This window comes from Sorghum bicolor, chromosome 9 (genome assembly GCF_000003195.3).
Source record: "Sorghum bicolor cultivar BTx623 chromosome 9, Sorghum_bicolor_NCBIv3, whole genome shotgun sequence".
NCBI classification, from domain to species: domain Eukaryota; kingdom Viridiplantae; phylum Streptophyta; class Magnoliopsida; order Poales; family Poaceae; genus Sorghum; species Sorghum bicolor.
This window is the reverse complement of record NC_012878.2, coordinates 55,305,298-55,324,691: the sequence shown is the minus strand read 5'-3', so window position 1 is coordinate 55,324,691 and position 19,394 is coordinate 55,305,298. Positions and strand designations below refer to the sequence as shown.

General features: G+C 43.3%; 3 protein-coding genes across 3 annotated transcripts; 1 reads left to right on the top strand and 2 right to left on the bottom strand.

The window, feature by feature from the left end:
• On the top strand, positions 2,841 to 7,415 carry LOC8084430 (putative leucine-rich repeat receptor-like serine/threonine-protein kinase At2g19230). Its single transcript, XM_021448200.1, has 13 exons — positions 2,841 to 3,036; positions 3,201 to 3,975; positions 4,084 to 4,361; positions 4,500 to 4,638; positions 4,727 to 4,798; positions 4,883 to 4,954; positions 5,049 to 5,129; positions 5,313 to 5,464; positions 5,537 to 5,808; positions 5,909 to 6,035; positions 6,138 to 6,209; positions 6,306 to 6,498; positions 6,944 to 7,415. Exons 1-13 carry the CDS (start codon positions 2,841 to 2,843, stop codon positions 7,284 to 7,286), a joined length of 2,772 nt encoding a protein of 923 aa, XP_021303875.1. The 3' UTR covers positions 7,287 to 7,415.
• Positions 7,448 to 12,598, bottom strand: LOC8084429 (ATP-dependent 6-phosphofructokinase 6). The gene is made up of 14 exons (XM_002440065.2): positions 12,045 to 12,598; positions 11,367 to 11,413; positions 11,213 to 11,252; positions 11,036 to 11,098; positions 10,809 to 10,946; positions 9,972 to 10,130; positions 9,842 to 9,895; positions 9,536 to 9,604; positions 9,296 to 9,425; positions 8,970 to 9,010; positions 8,608 to 8,832; positions 8,397 to 8,442; positions 8,155 to 8,306; positions 7,448 to 7,949 (listed from the first exon to the last, which is right to left on the bottom strand). The coding sequence occupies exons 1-14, from the start codon at positions 12,378 to 12,380 to the stop codon at positions 7,728 to 7,730; spliced, it is 1,722 nt and encodes a 573-aa protein (XP_002440110.1). The 5' UTR covers positions 12,381 to 12,598; the 3' UTR covers positions 7,448 to 7,727.
• On the bottom strand, positions 15,046 to 18,917 carry LOC8083098 (mitochondrial-processing peptidase subunit alpha). The gene is made up of 13 exons (XM_021447925.1): positions 18,697 to 18,917; positions 18,101 to 18,322; positions 17,718 to 18,014; positions 17,471 to 17,638; positions 17,218 to 17,385; positions 17,050 to 17,130; positions 16,798 to 16,864; positions 16,608 to 16,705; positions 16,427 to 16,499; positions 16,265 to 16,335; positions 16,126 to 16,175; positions 15,519 to 15,631; positions 15,046 to 15,443 (listed from the first exon to the last, which is right to left on the bottom strand). The coding sequence occupies exons 1-13, from the start codon at positions 18,733 to 18,735 to the stop codon at positions 15,391 to 15,393; spliced, it is 1,500 nt and encodes a 499-aa protein (XP_021303600.1). The 5' UTR covers positions 18,736 to 18,917; the 3' UTR covers positions 15,046 to 15,390.

The window sequence follows — 19,394 nt, the reverse complement described above, 5'->3', positions numbered from 1 at the left end:
CAGGTTTCTGCATCATCTTGATCTATGTTATGATTTGAATATCATTGGCAGTATATATAGAGGACATTGAGGAAGTGATATTTTTTGTAAATGGAAGGATGACTTATATTAAATCTCAGCATAGTACACCCTCAAGTTACACATGAGAAAATATAAAATAAAAATACATAATATTCTATCCAGAATCTTTCATTCTCTTCTTCCCCAATGACTTCTCTTAAACGCCAGAGCCAAAATGTAGTCCTTATGCCGAATCCAATGACCAATCCCATAATATTAGACATGCTGCAAGATCCAACGCTTCATAACCCAGTCCAAAGCATATCTAAATCGCTACCGCCACCGCTCCTCGCTCCGCTGTCGTCGCACCTAGGGCACCTCTCCTTCTCCCTCTCCGGTGCATCTTCCGGAGACAAGAAGAGGAGGGCACCCATCCTTTTTTACAGTTTTTCTATCTATTGATTAGGGTTTAGTCCAATAAATCTTCTAACAAAATAAGATGATTTTTAATTGGGATCATGTTTTCTACGATGACTTCGGCGATTGCCACGATAAGATTGCCATTGCAGGCATCGATTTCATTGGCAGGCGGCCAGTTTGTGGTCTTTATCTACAAGGGGAGGGGTGCTTCTGGGAGCCCCTACGAGGACAACGACTCTGGGTCATCGATCTCATTGTCGATGGTTGCAAAGAGGAATTCAAGGTCTTGAGGTGATGATTCTACAGCCTATGTCATACTCGATGATGCAACTAGTTCAGTAAAGAATTAGAGATGAAACACTTAGGTAAAAGCTGAGTTTTGCTTGGGTTTACAACTCAAGCATCTGCCTGAAAGAATGTTTGTGCACTAGTCTACCCATACAAATAGGAGGGTACTTGAGAAACTCAATATAGGCAAGTGTCACCCTCTAAAACCGCCCATGGTGGTCCAATCCAAGTAAGTGGATAAGGACCAGTTTAGGTGCAAGGGTGATGATGAAGAAGTATTGGGACCTAAATTTCCCTACTTGAGCACCATTGGAGCACAAATATATTTAGGCTTAAGACTAGATATTGAGTTTGCATTGAACTTGTTAGCAAGGTACAATATTATCCTAATCTAAAGACATTGGGTTGGTATCAAGACTGTCCTGAAGTACTTATTACAAGGTACACCAGACCCTTGGGTTATGATTCCTGAAGAACCAAGACCAAATAATATTAGGGTATGTGGATGTTGTTTATACATCTAGCCCACATAATATGTTAGATCCTAGACTAGTTTGTGTTTTCTCTTTGTTGGTACAACCATTTTATGATGGTCTATGAAACAAACTTTGGTTGTTACTTTAACCAACTACTTGAGATAATCGCGCTTATAGGCCACACTAGAATGTGTTTGACCCAAATAGATGATCAGACACATCTAGAAATCATGTGACCTGGGTCTTAACACTTCCTCAACCATTATCTATGAAGATAATGTTGTTTGTGCTACATAACACTTCCTCAACCATTATCTATGAAGATAATGTTGTTTGTGCTACATAACATATATGGGCCACATGAAGAGCAATGTCATAGAGCATACTTCTCCAAAGTTCTTTTTATCCCGCAAGCTCTAGAAGAGTGAGATAAATATCATGCAAACTAAGTCATGTGAAACATCGCATATTTGTTCAGAAAGTCTTTGTACACCTTTAGCCACAAATGTAAACATGGAATTGGAATGAGATGGCTTAAAAGCGTTACAAGGTTCATGGGGGAGAGAACCTTTGAAGCCGCATACCCATGGTTGTGATCATGAAGATCACAAGCTGGCCCATAAAACTAATCATAAAACCTAAATTACGAGTTGGTTCTGAAGACGTGACCCTAAAGATCAACTGTTATATACTATTTCTTTCTTAGTGTTTTTTTATTAAGCTTTCTCACGCAAGGTTTTTTAACGAGATAACGGGTGTAACACAGCTTGCACAATCTACTCTTTTCTTTTATCTTTTCAATAAATTTTTTAAGACGGGAAGTTTTTAATGAGACATGCACAAGGCGAGAGATTTTTCCAAAGGGGAGTGTTTGTAAATCATGTGTGCACACTTCGGACGCATATGTGTGCAATGGGGGAGGATGATAAACGATAAGTGGGAGAAGAATCTAGATGGCTCTACTACTCATCCTAAATTTATGCAATGGTCCATACATACGTTAATTGCATACACATGAACATTTGTCATGAATCCATGATAGTTGCCCACGCTATCCTACCAAAAACAGCCCCTATTGAATGTTTTTTCTCCCACTTGTAGGGAGTCCATGGTCCTTATCATAGAACCAGAAAGTCCACTTGTGGTAATTACCAAATTACATCGTTGTCATAGGATGGTCGTTAACCAGATCTGTATAGAAGTCAACTTGCCCTGTCGGATCCTCTAGGTGAACCAGAACATCTGTGTTGTGACTTGTGAACCCTTATGCTTGAGTTTCAAGAGAGGTGATCGAGCACTCTCTGTTGGCAAGGCTTAAATAAGTTTGGAGGCTAAAATTATGTCTGTTGATGGGAAAAGGGGGCATATGAAATACATAAATCCGCCTAACTTGCATATGGTTTTTCACAAAATTCCTAATGCTTTATCTCGAAGGAGATTACACAAAAGCGAGTACGTAATAAATATCTGTCTCAGCATTTTTCGCGAGCTTCCTTACCTTGGGAACAAGAGGTCAACACTATGCACACTATCAATAGTCTATCATACATGTGTCAATTTTGAAACATAAACCAGAGAAAAAATTGATAAAGCCGTATCACCTACAACTTGGGGGTTTGTAAAGCCCACTTCTACGAGTTCTTAAACCGAGCTCACATGGCCACAACTTATGTTGCGATTCCGGTTCACATTGTTTGCTATGGCAAGGATTGGAGTAGTGGACTTGACTTTGATTGCATTGATGATAGGGAAGAGTGGCATGTCCTCGCCCAGTGCAACGGGGAGCTCAATGCGGAGAGCAATGGTGGCACGGCCTTGTTTACTCCTGCTTGTCCTTACCGCCGCCACTGTGGTAGTACTTGGAGTTCATGGCGAGGAGTCGCCGTCTAGCACAGGTGATGAGCTCTGATCTCGTTCGCTCTAACATTCATCAAAAAGTAAGAATAATTCGAGCTATTCCGTTGATTGATACTATACTGATGGTGTTTGTGCATGGATGATTGAGTCCGCGCTCAGGATTCATAAGCATAGACTGCGGCCTCCCAGGAAAGAGCAGCTACGTGGACAGCGCCACCAAGCTGCCGTACGTCTCCGACGTTGGCTTCACCGACGCCGGCTCCAACCGCAACATCTCCGCCGAGTACATCAACCCGTCCTTCACGAAGCGCTACCTCAATGTGCGCAGCTTCCCGGACGCCGCGCGCAGCTGCTACACCATCGGGTCCATGGCACCGGGGTCCAAGTACATCTTCCGAGCCACGTTCATGTACGGCAACTACGACGGGCTCAGCAAGCCCCCGGTGTTCGACCTCCACCTCGGCGTCAACTTCTGGCAGACGGTGAACATCACCGGCCCCGACGTTCCGTTGATCGCCGAGGTCATCGCCGTCGTCCCAGCGGACTCGGTGCAGGTTTGCCTCGTCAACACTGGCACCGGGACGCCGTTCATCTCCGGGCTGGACGTGAGGCCGGTGAAGAGCACGCTCTACTCGCAAGTGAACGCGACGCAGGCGCTGGTCCTGCTCGCCAGGCGCGACTACGGGCCGAGCGGGTTCGCCGTGATCAGGTACCCCGACGACCCATACGACCGCACGTGGTTTCCGTGGAGCGACCCGGAGGAGTGGTCGGAGATCTCGACGGCGGAGGGCATGAGGCCGGTCGTAGTTGGCAGCCGATTCGAGGTGCCGTCCGCCGTGATGCAGACTGCCATCGTGCCCCTGCTCAACGCCTCCGCCAAGAGCATCGACTTCTCGTGGGACGCCGAGCCTAGCCACGTGTATCCCGACCCCGGGTAAGGGTAATGGACCAGTAAATAATGCCTTCTAAATATATATTCAGGACTGACTACGTATATTTATTTATTTTTTTGCTGATCGAGTTCTTCCCATTTCTTCTACAGCTACATTTGTATGTTGCACTTCGCGGAGCTTCAACGCCTGGACAGCAACGCCACTCGTCAGTTCGACGTGATAGTCAATGGCATTGCTTGGTATCACGCATACACGCCCATGTACCTTACATCCGATACACTGTACAGCAATAGGCTACACCATGGTTCCAACAGCTACAACATCTCATTAAAAGCCACGGCGAACTCGACGCTGCCACCAATTGTCAACGCCGTCGAGATTTTCAACGTCATCTCCATAGCCAACGTGGCCACAGATGTTCAGGATGGTAAGTAAAGTTTCGTGTAGTCTATTGATAGTGAACTCTGATGAGTAGCAGCTGTAGAACATATGGCCTGATAATTGCTACTGTCTCTCTGTCGGTCTGTCTATCTTGTATTGTTTTACTGATCAAAACGACATATAGTTGCTGCCATTATGGCAATCAAGGCCAATTATCAGGTGAAGAAGGACTGGATGGGTGACCCCTGCGTTCCCAAGGCACTTTCGTGGGATGGATTGAGCTGCAGCTTTGCCATCTTCAGTCCTCCAAGAATCGAATCACTGTAAGTTTCATTTTACAAGAGAAAAGAGTCCAATTGTGTAGGCAGTAACACCACAGTCTGACCTCTGAACCTTTGGATGTTTACACAGAAACCTTTCGTTCAGCGGCTTGAGTGGAGATGTATCATTTTACTTTGCCAAACTCAAATCACTCAAGTATTTGTAAGTACAAGTTTCCAGTCACATTATTTTTGCAGTGAATTTTAGTGAGTGAAGATAATTTTTGTGCTTCTGATATATTTTCAGAGATTTGTCACACAATAAGTTGGCGGGCTCAATTCCTGATGTCCTTTCACAGCTGCCATCTCTCATGGTTATGTGAGTTATTCTGATCCATGATGACTTTCAACATCCATGGTGACTTTCGTCTGTGCTCTCCCAAAATTGACAAACGACATCAATACATTTTCAGTGATTTGACAGGCAACCAGCTCAATGGATCCATCCCGCCTGGGCTTCTCAAAAGAATTCAAGATGGCTCGCTATCACTGAGGTTAATGTGCATCAAGCTATTATCTATTTTTTCTAACTCTTTATTGTTAACCCAAAATAGGGGTGTGTGTGGGCGTGAGTACGGGTGTGGTATGTGAGTTCCTGCCTGCTTCTGGCCTTGTACACTCCAAAAAAAAAGAAGTATTGAAGTTGCTAATTGATTGCTCATTGTTCCCTTTAATAGGTATGGTAATAACCCAAATCTCTGCAGCAACAGCGATTCTTGTCAGTCCGCAAAGAAGAAAAGCAACTCAATGCTAGCTGTCTACATTGCTGTTCCAGTAGTTGTGTTTGTGGTAGTAGGAACACTAGCACTACTGTTCTTCTTCATGCGAGGTAAGAAACTTGATACTGGCATTAACACACGTAAATCGTTGTACTACTCTGTGCATCTGTGACAAGTGTAAGCAATAATGTCATCGAACGGTACTGGTTCGACTCTGTTCTTGCTACTTGAACTGTCAGTAAAAGGCAGTGTGGAGCCGGGCAACAACCTGAATATCAAGAACCGTAGGTTCACGTACAACGAAGTGAAGGCCATGACGAAAAACTTCCAACTGGAGCTCGGCAAGGGAAGCTTCGGAAAAGTCTACAATGGCTCCTTGAAAGATGGTACTCGTGTGGCAGTGAAGCTGCTATCTGAATGTTCCAGGCAAGGTGTTGGAGAGTTCCTGGCAGAGGTAAAAAGTACCTGCTTTACCAAGTCTATTCGATACACCAATGTGAAGGAAGTTTGAAGAGAAATCGGGAGGTCCTAGTAAATTACTTCTTGTTGCTCAGGCTGAGACCTTAACAAAGATTCACCACAAGAATATTGTCTCCTTGATCGGTTACTGCAAGGATGGTGGGCACATGGCGCTTGTCTACGAGTACATGTCAGGAGGAACCCTGGAACACAAACTTAGAGGTGCGCTACTCCATCTTTTTTTTAAGAAAAAAAGGAGCTATTCCATCTGTAGCAGCATCTTAAATTTCCCTCTGAAGCTATTCTTCTGATGAACTTCTTCAGGGAGCGACGATGGCAGCACTGGATCATTAACCTGGAAGCAGAGGCTGCGCATTGCACTGGATTCCGCGCAAGGTCATAGATGTCTTGTGCATAGTAGATATAGATCATGTAATATTGCAAGCTGCAGCTGTGGTCGTTGCCTGACGATTGATCCCCATGTACTTGCAGGGCTTGAGTATCTTCACAAATCGTGCACCAAGCGACTCATCCATAGGGACGTGAAGACGTCAAACATCCTACTGAATGACAACCTTGAGGCTAAGATCGCCGATTTTGGCCTGCTAAAGGCTTTCCATCGCGATGAGGACACCCATGTATCCAGGACAAGGGTGGTTGGCACGCTCGGCTACTTTGCTCCTGAGTACACATGCTTTACTCCACCTGTTCCCTCTAATGAGTTGTTTCCTACTCCCTCCATCCCAAATTATAAGTCATTCCAAGATTCTTAGAGAGTCAAAGCATCTCAAGTTTAACCAAATTTATTTAATAAAATAATAATATTTATGATATCAATAAAGTACCATTAAATTCTTTATTAATTATATTTTTATAGTATATCTATCTGATTTTATAATTTTTTGTAATTCTTTCTATAGTTTTGGTCAAATTTAAAATGCTTTGACTCTCCAAGATTCTTGGAATGACTTATAATTTGTGATGGAGGGAGTACCATGTAGTAATATGCTTTGGAATATGTTAAAGAAAAGGATTTAGGAGTAAATAGCACCAGTATTTTCTTTGTCAGCACACATTTCCAAGGATCTTCGTGATGTAACTCAGACAATTTCCATGGCTTGTATGAACAGGTATGTGGAAGCTCAGCGTCTCACCGAGAAGTGTGACGTGTACAGCTTCGGCGTCGTGCTGCTGGAGGTGATCACAGGGAAGCCGGCAATCCTAGAGTGCCCAGAGGCCACTAACATCACCATGTGGGTGCTGCAGCGCCTCAATCAACAAAACATCGAGGATGTGGTTGATCCACGCATACAAGATGATTATGATGTCAATGTTGCATGGAAGGCCGCTGACATCGCCCTCAAGTGTACTGAGCGTGCTCCCGAACAACGGCCCACCATGACCGACGTGGTGACTCAGCTGCAAGAGTGCCTCATGCTCGAGGATGGCGGCGGCGGAAGAGACGCCATATAGTATCACTGCGTCCGTGATGGAGCATATAAATTTACCAGCAGCAACAACGGGTCCCTTCGTTTCCGTCTTGTTTGAATATATTTCTGATAATTTTTCAAGTTAGAATAATGTTGTTTGTGTCACACGACGTGAAAGCACACAGGTGAAGAGAAGGCACGGTATTACAGATAGGTGAAGATCATATAGATCATCTGCCGATTGCATAATAACTCATATTCTGCAGCAAATACATGATAGATGGAGCCTCCAGGAAGTAGCTTCATCAATGGCGTTTCTTTATTACACGTGCTAACAGGGTCATATCCGTGTGGCCCCTATACGCAAGGCATATGCATAACAACTAACAAGAGCAAAACTCATTGCGTCGCCAAGCTGCCCAGGCACCTGAGCTCAGAACCATTGTAGTAGTTTCTGTACACAGTTGTGGTGCACCAGCAATCACTAGATCTCTCCATTTGAAGAACACGACGAAGATTGATCGAAAGACCTCGCCACGCGAGAGCTGGCACCCGTTGGCAGTGGTGGCCTGTTTGCCAGCCTATCCGCCTCACTCGCTTCATCGATATCCTTCTGACTCAGGAAACTTGGCTGGTTGGTGGACGACAGAAGCCTTGCCCACATCCTGTCAGTGACTTTAACCTTGTTCCTTGTGGATGTCACCCGCTGCCATCAAAACAAAAGTTTGGTGTTCATCATTGGTGTGCAGAATCAGTAATGCAACTTTTATTAAATTGACCTAAGTAAGTATGTTCTCCTGCTGAATTTAGGCAGGATGTAACAAAACTATACATTAGATCAGATGTCACAACTAACATTCAGTCAACTAGCAAAAAAAATGTCATAGTGTCTGTGAGGGGTTATTACTCACATAGAAAGGTATATAGGTATGTCTTCCGTTGACCATTCCAACAGTGAAGCTATACCCCGCCATTGCGCCATGGATAGCACTGTGAGCTAGAAGTGTGCAGTAGACATTGTCTGATGCATTGCTTGGAATAGCACGGATCATGTATGTAGGATCTGCGAATTCAGACTGAATATTGTCACAAACCAATCTAGAAATGTGTTACAACTATATCAATAGCGGAAATAGGAGTTACAAATGGCTACCTATGTATTTAATCGTCATCTCCATCTTTTTGCTTTTGAAGTAGTCCTACGAGGAATTAGCACAAGGTCTATTAACCAAAACTTTCAAGAACCACATATAGTATAGTGGAGTCATTTAGTTCCTTTGCAATACCGGGAACAGTGAATACCAAAATTACAAGATAAGGGAATTGGCTCAAATCCAGCAGCAAGAAATATTTTAGTTATATACCTTTATCTTGTGAGTCAGCCACAGACCAATATCAAGAAGCAGCTTATTTCCAGATGCATCTTGTTGATCTGATGTGGCTATGCTTTTCGCAATAAGATCCTGCCCTGCTCCCTCAGCAACAACAATAACCATGTGCTTGTTCTCTTTCAGCCTCTTTTCTACATATTGAAGCAATCCACCCTCTCCGTCCAGATAAAATGGAGACTCTGGAATCAAACAGCAGTCCTGTCGAAAATGGAAATCATAATTCTAACACTGATGTTTGAATTTGAAACAAAAATACTCCAAAAAGCGAGCAAGAATAAAAAAGAATAGACTACAGCAAAACATAACATATGCACATAAAGATGCCATCAACTTACCACATCTCGACTAGCAAGAGTAGCGTACATCGCAATGAACCCTGCAACAGTAAGACAACATAAGAAAGGAGCAGAAAGTGAAAAAAGATAAGCTGGTAAAGTCAAGATGCCTGAAGCAAAAAAAAAAAAGGTTCTTCGCTCTCAATTTAGAATAGAAATGTGCTATGTGAACTAAGAGTGCCTGGTTAGTATTTATGATAAATATGTTTTTTCTTCTTTTCATTGCAAGTAATAGGCACTTTCAGCAACTCAGGGCACCTAGATATCATTAAAATTACTATGCAAAAATATTGCAGGCATCTCTATGGGATCTGTTGAATACTAACCACTATAACGACCCATCAGTTTTACTAAACCTATTCCATTCTCAGCACTGCAAGCTTCCACGTGAGCTGAATCAATGGCGCGCTGGGCCTCTTCCACAGCCGTATCAAAACCAAAGGACTTGTCGATGATCTAAAAATCAAGAGATTTTGCATGTCACATTCACATATGAGTGGCCATATTAATAGGGTATATAGAGAAGGCTTTTGCATAGAAAGTAAACATATCTTGCAGAATATTACCGCAATGTCATTATCTATTGTCTTTGGAACTCCAGCGACAGAAACTTTGAGGCCACGTTTCCGGATTTCCTGCCAATAGTTTGTATGTGATGAATAGACAACTAGGGTAAATAATATCTTCAGTAAAGCTATTCCTGCTTGTACTGAACAATATAGGTAAACCATGTTTCTAGAGTAGCACATGTCAAAGAAATCGAAGTTACTATATTCTTATTACTACAATGCAATTTTACAGGGGGTCCCTATTCTTCTAAATTTATGCTGGAACACAAATGTCATGAGGACCACATGCCCAGTGATAACTACCTTGAAGATCTCATATGCTCCCTTCTGAGTTCCATCTCCTCCGATGATATACACCTGGATAAGGTGTTCTAGTATATTAGTCAACTTTTCCAATCAGAAGAGTCATGTCAATAGGTGCAATCATGTTTACCTGATTGATTCCACGATCTTGAATGTTATCAACAATCTTTTTTGTATCATGGCCACCTCGTGATGTTCCTAGAACTGTACCACCCCTTTTGTGGATGTCATTGACGCTCTTTGGTGTCAGGGGAAGGTAGTTGCTAGAATAGAAACCCTTGTATCCATTCTGTAATAACATGTTCAGATAATTAAACTACAGGATCATAAAAAATGATTACCCTACTGGTCAGCATAATACTGATTCTTGTCATTAAATACCTAGTACATTTGACTAAAAACAACAAAATTTGGTCTAAGTATCAACCCTTCTTTCTTCATTTAAGAAATGGGAACAAATCTTTTTTTGCTCCCTTAATTGATACATCAGCCCCCTGATGCCGACCCGGACCAAAAGCTTATCACATGTAATGCGCGGCTATCCAACCAGACAGGGCCCAAAAATTGACCAATCACCCTAGGTATACACTGCAGCCAATTTTGTCCTGGAACAGGAATTTATGGATGGCTTCATTTCCATATTGGCAATCAACTAGTTCCTCTCTCTAAAGATATTATAGTATAAATGTGAGGTACACATTGTAACTAACTCAATATTATAAAGGATCTGCGGAGTACATTATAATTTTGGCAATTAAATTGTTTCATTCAAACATGATCTGAAATTTTGTACATGACACACTAAAACATGATGATATACATAATAAGATGTGATAAGAATCTAAAGTAAGCTGACCTTTACTGAACAGCAGCAAACTATAGGGAGATGGATTAAATCTTGTATGAGATGCAAAATTTATTCAAAAATATATTGGAGTGATATATGACCATTAACAAGAGGGTGCACCTGTATTCCAAAAATGCTGCTGACATTGTACATGTGTGACAAGCCACACACCAGTTCCCTGATAACAGTGTTAAGCCCAGGGCACAGGCCTCCACAAGTTACAATGCAGGCCTTCACTTCATCGGTGCCAAAATAAATCTAAAAAGGTTCAAGTCCAAAGGTTTCTGTCAGCCTAGAAATGAGTGATGAGTTCCCACAAGTAAAGGGGGTGGCTAGGGGTACCCTACCCTCTGACGAGGCCCAGCACGACGGAAGTGAACACCACGCCGACTGTTCTTCTGAACAACAACCTGTAAAAACAGCAGATATTTTGTTTGAACGTAATAACAACAGTAGATATAACCGCTTGTAAATTTATTGTAACAATATCTCAGTGCAAAGTGCTGATTAAACTATCTTTTTACCTTTTGAGGTACAGTGTCATCTTCATTGACAAAATACTGCCTGGTATGATAAGAAGAAAATTCCAGCTTAACATATTGCACAGCAACACATGAATAGAAATCGATCAAACAAACTGAAAGAAGCCAAGAAATGTATAAGCAAGATAAGCCATACTTGACAGTTGAATAGGCTGGATGATCTTGTAGTGGATTAGGGTAAGTCTGCCAACAAGAAGAAACAGCAAATCATCAAATCGACCATCATAGTTTCCATTAATATTCAGCATACGTCAACAAAAGTAGACAAATGCCACCAATAGAGTACTCCACCTTTTGCTACAAACTTCCATTTTGGTTGAGTGGTAACAGTTTTGGCAGGAAGCACGAACCAGAAAACAGTGATACCTTTGCTTCCCGCACAAAAACATATACTATACACAAATGATATCTCCAGCTAACGAATCGGGCAATGATTCACATGATACCCACATCTTATAGAAAGTAGTATAAGGATTCATTTGCTAAATTTGGCCCGCCTCAATCTCAACTGATTGTTAAACGGCTCCAATCACGCTCAATTGCTGCACCATCCTAGTCTCCAAAATGGATCTCCGTAACAGAAATTCCAATTGACCAAATGCCAAAACATGGCAAGCAATAACCCCAAAATCAGTTACTCCTACTCGACACAAAAAAATCGTTAAGCTACAGAAGCGTGCTGCACAAAGACTATCGACAGACCGGGACGCGACCTCCGTACTAACGCGCAGGCGCGCAGCACCCCAACCCAAAAATTCGCCTCTACAGAGACAGGGCGGCGGGAGGCGGGCGGGGATCGGTTTCCGGCGCTCACCGGGATGTCGGGGAGGTAGTCGGTGAAGTGCGGGACGTCGTCGAGGACGTACCCGTAGTCGCCCTCGGAGATCTTGACGTAGGCGGCGTCGGCGAGGCTGACAGAGGAGGCGTTGCGGAGCGCGCGGAGGTTCGGGTACGAGTCGCGGGAGATCCGCACGCACGTGGCCGAGAACGGCAGCGCCGCCTTGGGTGGCAGCGCCGGGGGGTGCCCGTGCCCGTGCTCCTCGTCGTCGGCGTCTTCGTCGCGCCCCAGCTCCTCCCGCTCCTCCTCCTCGGCCTGGTGGTTGTGGTTCTCGTCGGCGTCGTCCGGCGGCAGGATGATGTGCGACGCCATCGTGGGGAGCGCAGCGGAGCGATCGGGACACGGAACGGGAACGGGACGGAGCCTGCTGGCCTTTGGGTGTGTCGCGCTCGCGGGGGGATGGCCCGAGGTTTAGCAGCGCTAGTTTCGCTTTGCTGCCGGAAGCACTGAAGCAGAAGCGTACGAGGCGGTCGCGCCGCCTCCGGTGTGTTTAATAATGGAGTGCTGCAGAGGGGTCGTCGTCAGTCAGCGTCCGCAGGCGGTTTTGGTGCGCGGAGGAGGTGCGCGTGCGTGGTTTTGCGGCTTCGCAACCAGTTTGGCGCTGCCGCCCGCGGTGTGAGTTGCGTCGCGGTTTTGGCGACAGTCACGGCCATGCGGCGAACGTCGGTGTCCGATGGCCTCCACCGGCCAAGCGGTCGGTCGGCGTCCGCCGTTCCCCGTCGGGTTCGGGAATTCCTCGCTACTGGAGCAGGATGCTGGACATTAGCAGACCTGCAGCCAGACGGTGCGCGCCGCTGCGCGTTTGCCTGTTTGTGTTCGCAGGCTCGCAACGATTTGTGTGTCCTCCTGCAGGCAGCAGGCTGCAATCTGCGACCGAGTTTGGGCGCTTGGTTTAGGGTTTAGGGTGCAGGCAGCAGGCTGCAATCCTGATGCGGTGGTGATGTGATGACGGATTGGTGGTAAACTCGTTGGAATCACGGAATCAGATTCCAGTGGCCTCCGCCCATAGCCGTGCGGGGTCGCTGGTTTTAGGGTCAGGGATGTAGTCTGGAAGGGCACTCTCAGTGCCGAAATTATTATAGTTTTTATAGACATTAACTATGATAATATCTAAATATTTTACTGATATGATAAGATAGTTATTTAAGATAGAGAGTAAAAATTATAGAAACTAGGTCTAAGTTAGAAACCATATCTATACGAGATCTAAGACATAAAGTAATATGATTGATTTAGAATGGAGAGAGAACGAATATGATTGGATAAAAAATTATTGTATAAAAGCTATCCATTAGGATCATAGTTTCTATACATAATGTTTATAGAAATTACTCCCTCTGTTCCAAATTATAAGTCATTTCAAGAATCTTGGAGAGTCAAAATATTTTTAAGTTTGACCAAAAATATAGAGAGAAATATAAAGATTTATGTCATAAAATAAGTATACTATAAAAATATAACTAACAAAGAATCTGATGATACTTGGTTATATTATTATTTTGCTATATAAATTTGATCAAATTTGAAAAACTTTGACTCTCTAAGATTCTTGGAATGACTTATATTTTGATATAGATAGAGTAACAGTTATAGAAACTATGTCTTAAAAGTTTAGTGCCCGATACCCACCGAGCCACACATGGGACCAGGCAAACCGTATGCCGCGCCGCCGCCACGCTGTGTAGTGCGTACAAGACGGCAAGCGGGTCCGGTCAATTCCCTGCGTCGTGTGATGGTGTCGCTATCGAAAGTTCCTTGTGCCGCAGGAAATGGCGCAGCGGAATCATCGGAAGCGCTGGTGCCTCGTACGCGTGGCTTTGGCGAAAACGGCGTGCTAGGACCGTAGGACGGGAATTGGAATTTGGAAACTTCTTTACTTTTTCATAATCTACTAGTATATCTGTATATGTAATCTATCTATATCTATATATATACACTTTAAAAGAGGAGACATAATTCTTCCATTCTTCTTTCTTGACTTCCCACAATATTGTTGTGCCCCTTTCCTGTAAATTTAATTTGATTTATAGAAAATACATGTAATATTTATATCTCTAAATAAATTTGTTAAAAAACTAGATTCAAATATCTTTTTAATAATGCTAATTACATATAATAAATAAATATTTTTTAATATATATTTAATCAAAATTGTTTCCTAAGAAGTAAAAGCGACATATATTTAGGGGCAGAGAGAGTATACATTATTATCCACTGACCATTGTGTATCTCTTGTAAATTCACCAGCATATTGTTTTACTAATGAACACAACAACATAATCATAATCCGATGAATATTCCTCGGACAATTCAAACAACACAAATTGATAAATTATTATATTCTTTCTAGCATATGATTTTTTTAGAGACTCCTTTTAGCTTCACAGTTAACACATACACTCACAATACATGCACAATATGCCAAACGTTAGTTCCCTTCTAAATAATATTTGCAGGCGCGTCAAACCCTTTTTGGATTTAATGGGTGCAGAGCTGTAGCTCCTCATAAAGAGCTTTTATTAGAAATCTTCGAGCAACATTCTTGATGCATGACGCCTTAATTTTTTTCCTAAAAGAATGAGAGGACATGATGCACGATGCCCTTTTTGCATGATGTCCGCACACATCGTTTCTTAATAATATGCCTTAACTTGAAAGCACTGAGCAATATGGTTTCAATACGAAGGTTATCCATTGCAGTGACGGAGCGTAGGGATTAGTTAGTGGAGGGAATGGGGGCGCCAATGTTTTTCTTCTGTTTGCACTTTAATGCTCCAGCTCAACATCCAACTGGCTTTGAATGGGATGCCGTGGGAAGTCAATTAAATTCCACAAAAAATCAAACCTACACTCTAACGGTTTCATTTTATCTGTGACAGCCACTGATTCCCGTACAGAAAATACATACACAGAATAGCTAATCTTATCGCAACAATACAGTCACACGCGCGCAAGCGCACACATGCCAGAATCGATGGAAACAGTAACAGCCAAAATTGCGAAAGATGTACGCCATGCATCCAACACAAACATGCAAAATGGTACATGTGTCTTTCTCGTCTAAACTGCAAAATATGTTGGGAAAATATTTCTGCACGAGCTTACCCAGAAAGCTCATTTATCCACAAAATCTAGTGCCGCTGCGATACTGAAAAATAAGTTGCCTGATTCTTATCAAAAACATGTTTAGCGTATACACGCAGGGAAGGGGCACTAGAAATCACATGATTTTTATTCTGTGAGTAACTATTCCAGCTGAGGGGCCGTTGCAGGCTTCACCTTCAGTTGTTGGAACAGGTCATGCAAGTCCAATGCTGAATCCTCACTTCGAGTGAAACTTGCGGCTGACAGACTCGTAGCTAGGAACATGAATAACTGCAATAAGAGCAATTTGGTTAGTATCCCTACCTTGTTGGGCACTGTGACTTAACTCGAAACTAGTGAACATACCATCGCCCCATGACGCCATTGTGAGCGGTGAAGACATCATCTTCTTTGCAGTTGACAAAATGTCATTCAAAGTGATCTCCTCAACTGTTTTCAGGAAATATTCAATGGGCTTCCTGAAATTTCAGAAACATAGAATCAGTTAAAGATGACAACAGATCTACTGGCAGATATGAGTAATGGTCACATTATAAAATAATGCCCTGCACAATGTCTGGGCTCCAAGGAAATGTTAGCTTACACGGAAATGGACACAACTGCATGGGTAAGAAACTACAGCTATGTCTTCGATCTGCTTGGACTAAAAAAACTATACCAACTTTTGAGTAACTAGGTGGCTTTACATTAAGAAGAAAAATAGGCACCCAACTCATCTCAAAAGAGGACTTGAATATGGGTGGTCTAAGCATACATCCACACCCTCAACGAACTGGGCAAGGCTCAGCTTCTTAGATATGTTTGGACTTGTTGGGGACCCAAACATATTTGAAGTACTATATTATAGAAAATTGTCTAGCATGACTGTATTGATATTTTTGCAAGGACACGGTACAAAAATATAGCAGAAAATAGACTTAATTTATGTACTAGCATACCAAAACTCTCATACCTTTCCCCATAAGTCAGAACCTGTCTTCCAATATCTTCGGATGCTATAGACTGCAGAAGAGCAAAAATATGTAGTGTAAAGGACACTCTAGGGAAACAAGTCATACAGTTAGGATTGATCAGGACCAAGAACAGCGTACCCTTGATTCCAAGTTCATCAGAACTGCAGATTTGGTTGCCTCTTTAGCACGATCAAGCTGTTCTTGTGTAACTACAGGAGGTAAAAAAAAATGGAGGACAAAGGAATATGAATGATAATGGTCAACCCAGAGTGGAAACAGGATGATTGACAAGAAGAAAACCTTTTCCAGGAGTTGCAATCTCCAGGAGTTCCCCTGCTGCCAAATCCACAGCCTTCGATGAAAAGTCTGGGCTCTGTTGAATGATAATGTTGTTTTTTTTAAAAAAAAACAGTCAGCTGCATTAATTGTTTGAACACAGGGGCATATACAATTTAGACTATGCTCCAGGAGAGAAGCTTACAGTGACTGCATAAATTCCAAAAAGGCCTGAATTGTTATAGACACTGTTGAAAGCAGAGAATGAATCAATCTGTTGGAAGTTGGTCAAGACACGGAGATCTGTAGATAAAGGATCAAAGGTCACGTTAGGACACATCACTTAAGTTTGCTTGCATAACTATATGACAGTATTGATTTGTAAAGAGCCATACACAATCGAGAATGCATTCCCTTTCCAGGTCCACCAGCAGAGAAGGACCCTCCTCCTCCCATGAGCATCTACAGAACAATAACGTGATGAACATATCTTTGAAGCATTATTAGATTCGAAAATGCATCAAGCAAATGTGATAACATATAAAAATAAAATCCAAAAAACATAAGAAAGCAGCAACAATTATTATATAGAATAAATGGCATCTAGTATCCATTAGTTAGATCATTTCAACAGTTGTAAGGCATACCTGGAGCACCGTCACAACCATTGCAGTTTTCTCTTGATTCCAGCCTCCTGGCACCTCAAAAGCAAGTGCAATGTGTGTGCTCTGTTCCCAAGGAATCCAACTTTAAGCACAATTGAAGTAAAACATTCATAACGCCTCAAGAATATTAATGCAATGCCAACAACTCACTGGAGAATCTGCTTGGCAGCGATAGTCCCCTCCCACGTACACAGATTTTGGCTCTTCAGGACGTTTCACACACGGAAGGTCAGACAGAAGTGGTTCTACAACTGAAACCAACGCATCATGCTCAACTCCTGATGCTGCAAGAACCATCCTGGGAGCAGTGTAATGTTCCTACATTTATCACAGCACGCAAAAAAGTCACAAAGACGCCTTCATGACTGAGCATTAACTTGGGAAATAAATCACTGAATCTTACAGCAACAAATTCCTCCAAGATGCTAACATCCAATTGGTTTACAGCGGATTCTGAAGCCATCAAAGGTTTTGCTAATGCCCCGGAATATCCAGCCGAATGAAGGGCCTCTAGAAGTAGACCTTGAGGATTAGCAGACACATCAGCTATTTCAGATTTTATGTTCTGGAGCTGTAGAAACGAATAACACCATTAGTACATAAAAAGGAAGAAAAAAAAGAACTTAAATTTACTTTCAGTGATCAAGTACCTGCTCTTTGACCTCCCAATCGAGGAATGCTGGATTCCTCACACTGTCAATGAGAACTTCAACCATTTCTGGTGTATAGCACTTCAATGCATCATAGGTATAGCTCATTTGTTCACGAGAAGCTGATGCGGAGACATTTCCTCCAATGGCTTCTACCTCGCGAACTAACCGCAAGTGAGTCCGATTCACTGTGCTCTTGAAAGCCATTCTCTCCAACAGATGTGATACTCCAGATGAAGCAGGTGTTTCGTAGATGGAACCACAGTCAATGTACAGACCCACAGATGCTGCAGGGCTCTGAAATTAAGTCCACAAGAAAACATTGATGTCATGGAAAACAAAACAAAACCAGAACTTGAACATATGTGAGAGCAGAGCAATACCGATGATGTCTCCGAGGCAATCTTGACGCCATTGGGAAGTGTGGTGACTTTTGTCTTAGATGGCTCTACAAAATCTGGTAGAGGTGAGGGAATGGCAATGCCTGGGAGCGGAACATCAAGGGGAGGGAGTTGGCTTGATTTTCCACCAAGAAGCCAGCTGAACAGACCACCTGAGGACTGCTTCACAACATTTGTGCTGGCAAACCTAGAAGCACCATGATGCTGAAAAATTGAAGACAATACAAGAATGGAATATGTCTTCAGGCTTACACAATGCGTCAACGAAACACAACTCAAAGGGCATCTGAAATCTAACACTGCGAGACAAATATGAGAATCGACAGCAATCAAAGCTGCCTGCCGAATTCCATCCCCATGTGATTCGAAATAACTAAGAAAAAAAATTATAACTCCGAGTTCGATTCATTTGTGTCCCTACCCGGAAGTAGGACTAAAGAACCCAGCTTCTGATTCATCGCCACATGAGCAAATCGACTCCGGCGACCCGTTCGGATCTAACCTAAGTGCGCTCCATACGCGAGTGGATCGAGACGTGCATGCAACGGGGAAGGCAGGGGTGAATAGGAGGACCGAACCTTGAGGGAGCGGAGGTGGCTCCCGGCGGCGCGGTACATGGTCTCCGGCGAGGCGAGTTCCTGCAGCTGCGGCGGCGGCGGAGAGGGAGAGGAGCGTGGCCGGCGGCGAGGGGCGGTGCGCGCGTGCAGCTGCTTGGGACCGAGAGAAAAAAGGCCAGAGAGTTCCGCCTCTCACGCTGGGCCGCTGGATCCGTGGGCTTAAGTGAAAGTTGATTGGAAGTTTTTTTTTTTACAAGAAGTTGATCCCGTGCTTATAAGGCTTCTTCATTTCTGGACTGCGGCCCATTTGTTTCCGCCCGACATGCGTCGCCTCGCCTCGCTCGCTTGGGCAAGCTTTTAATTGCCAGGATGAGCGAGCCATTTCGGTTTGTATAGCAAGGAGATCTGAGATCTCATTTGCAGTGTCTTGCTTTGCACAATTACCTGGTGAGGCAACATATATAGTATTAAGAGTAAAGTTCACCACCAATCTTTAGATTTATATTGCCGTATCATCCAAATCCCTAAACTCGTAAATCGACCCTATTTATTTGAGTATTTGAGCATCAAGCCAAAAGCAACGGCGGAGTTTGCAGTATAGCAAGCAAGGTATGACGCTCGTCATGCCTCAGTTTTTCAGCAACTCCCTGACCAGAATCGTCCTTTGCCATGAGTGCAAACTAGGTATGGAGCTTTCCTGTTCCGAAGAAGAATCGAAG

What these genes read in the sequence shown, in the direction of transcription:
- LOC8084430 (XM_021448200.1), top strand. Translation starts at nt 2,841, where the DNA reads ATGGCCACAACTTATGTTGCGATTCCGGTTCACATTGTTTGCTATGGC. An exon ending in CACGTGTATCCCGACCCCGG is followed by an intron (nt 3,976 to 4,083) that starts GTAAGGGTAATG and finishes TTTCTTCTACAG; the next exon opens with CTACATTTGTATGTTGCACT. An exon ending in CCTCCAAGAATCGAATCACT is followed by an intron (nt 4,639 to 4,726) that starts GTAAGTTTCATT and finishes ATGTTTACACAG; the next exon opens with AAACCTTTCGTTCAGCGGCT.
- LOC8084429 (XM_002440065.2), bottom strand. Translation starts at nt 12,380, where the DNA reads ATGGCGTCGCACATCATCCTGCCGCCGGACGACGCCGACGAGAACCAC. An exon ending in ACTGATGGGTCGTTATAGTG is followed by an intron (nt 9,011 to 9,295) that starts GTTAGTATTCAA and finishes TTACTGTTGCAG; the next exon opens with GGTTCATTGCGATGTACGCT. An exon ending in GATGACGATTAAATACATAG is followed by an intron (nt 8,307 to 8,396) that starts GTAGCCATTTGT and finishes CTGAATTCGCAG; the next exon opens with ATCCTACATACATGATCCGT.
- LOC8083098 (XM_021447925.1), bottom strand. Translation starts at nt 18,735, where the DNA reads ATGTACCGCGCCGCCGGGAGCCACCTCCGCTCCCTCAAG. An exon ending in ATTGGGAGGTCAAAGAGCAG is followed by an intron (nt 17,639 to 17,717) that starts GTACTTGATCAC and finishes TCGTTTCTACAG; the next exon opens with CTCCAGAACATAAAATCTGA. An exon ending in GATTGCAACTCCTGGAAAAG is followed by an intron (nt 16,336 to 16,426) that starts GTTTTCTTCTTG and finishes TACCTCCTGTAG; the next exon opens with TTACACAAGAACAGCTTGAT.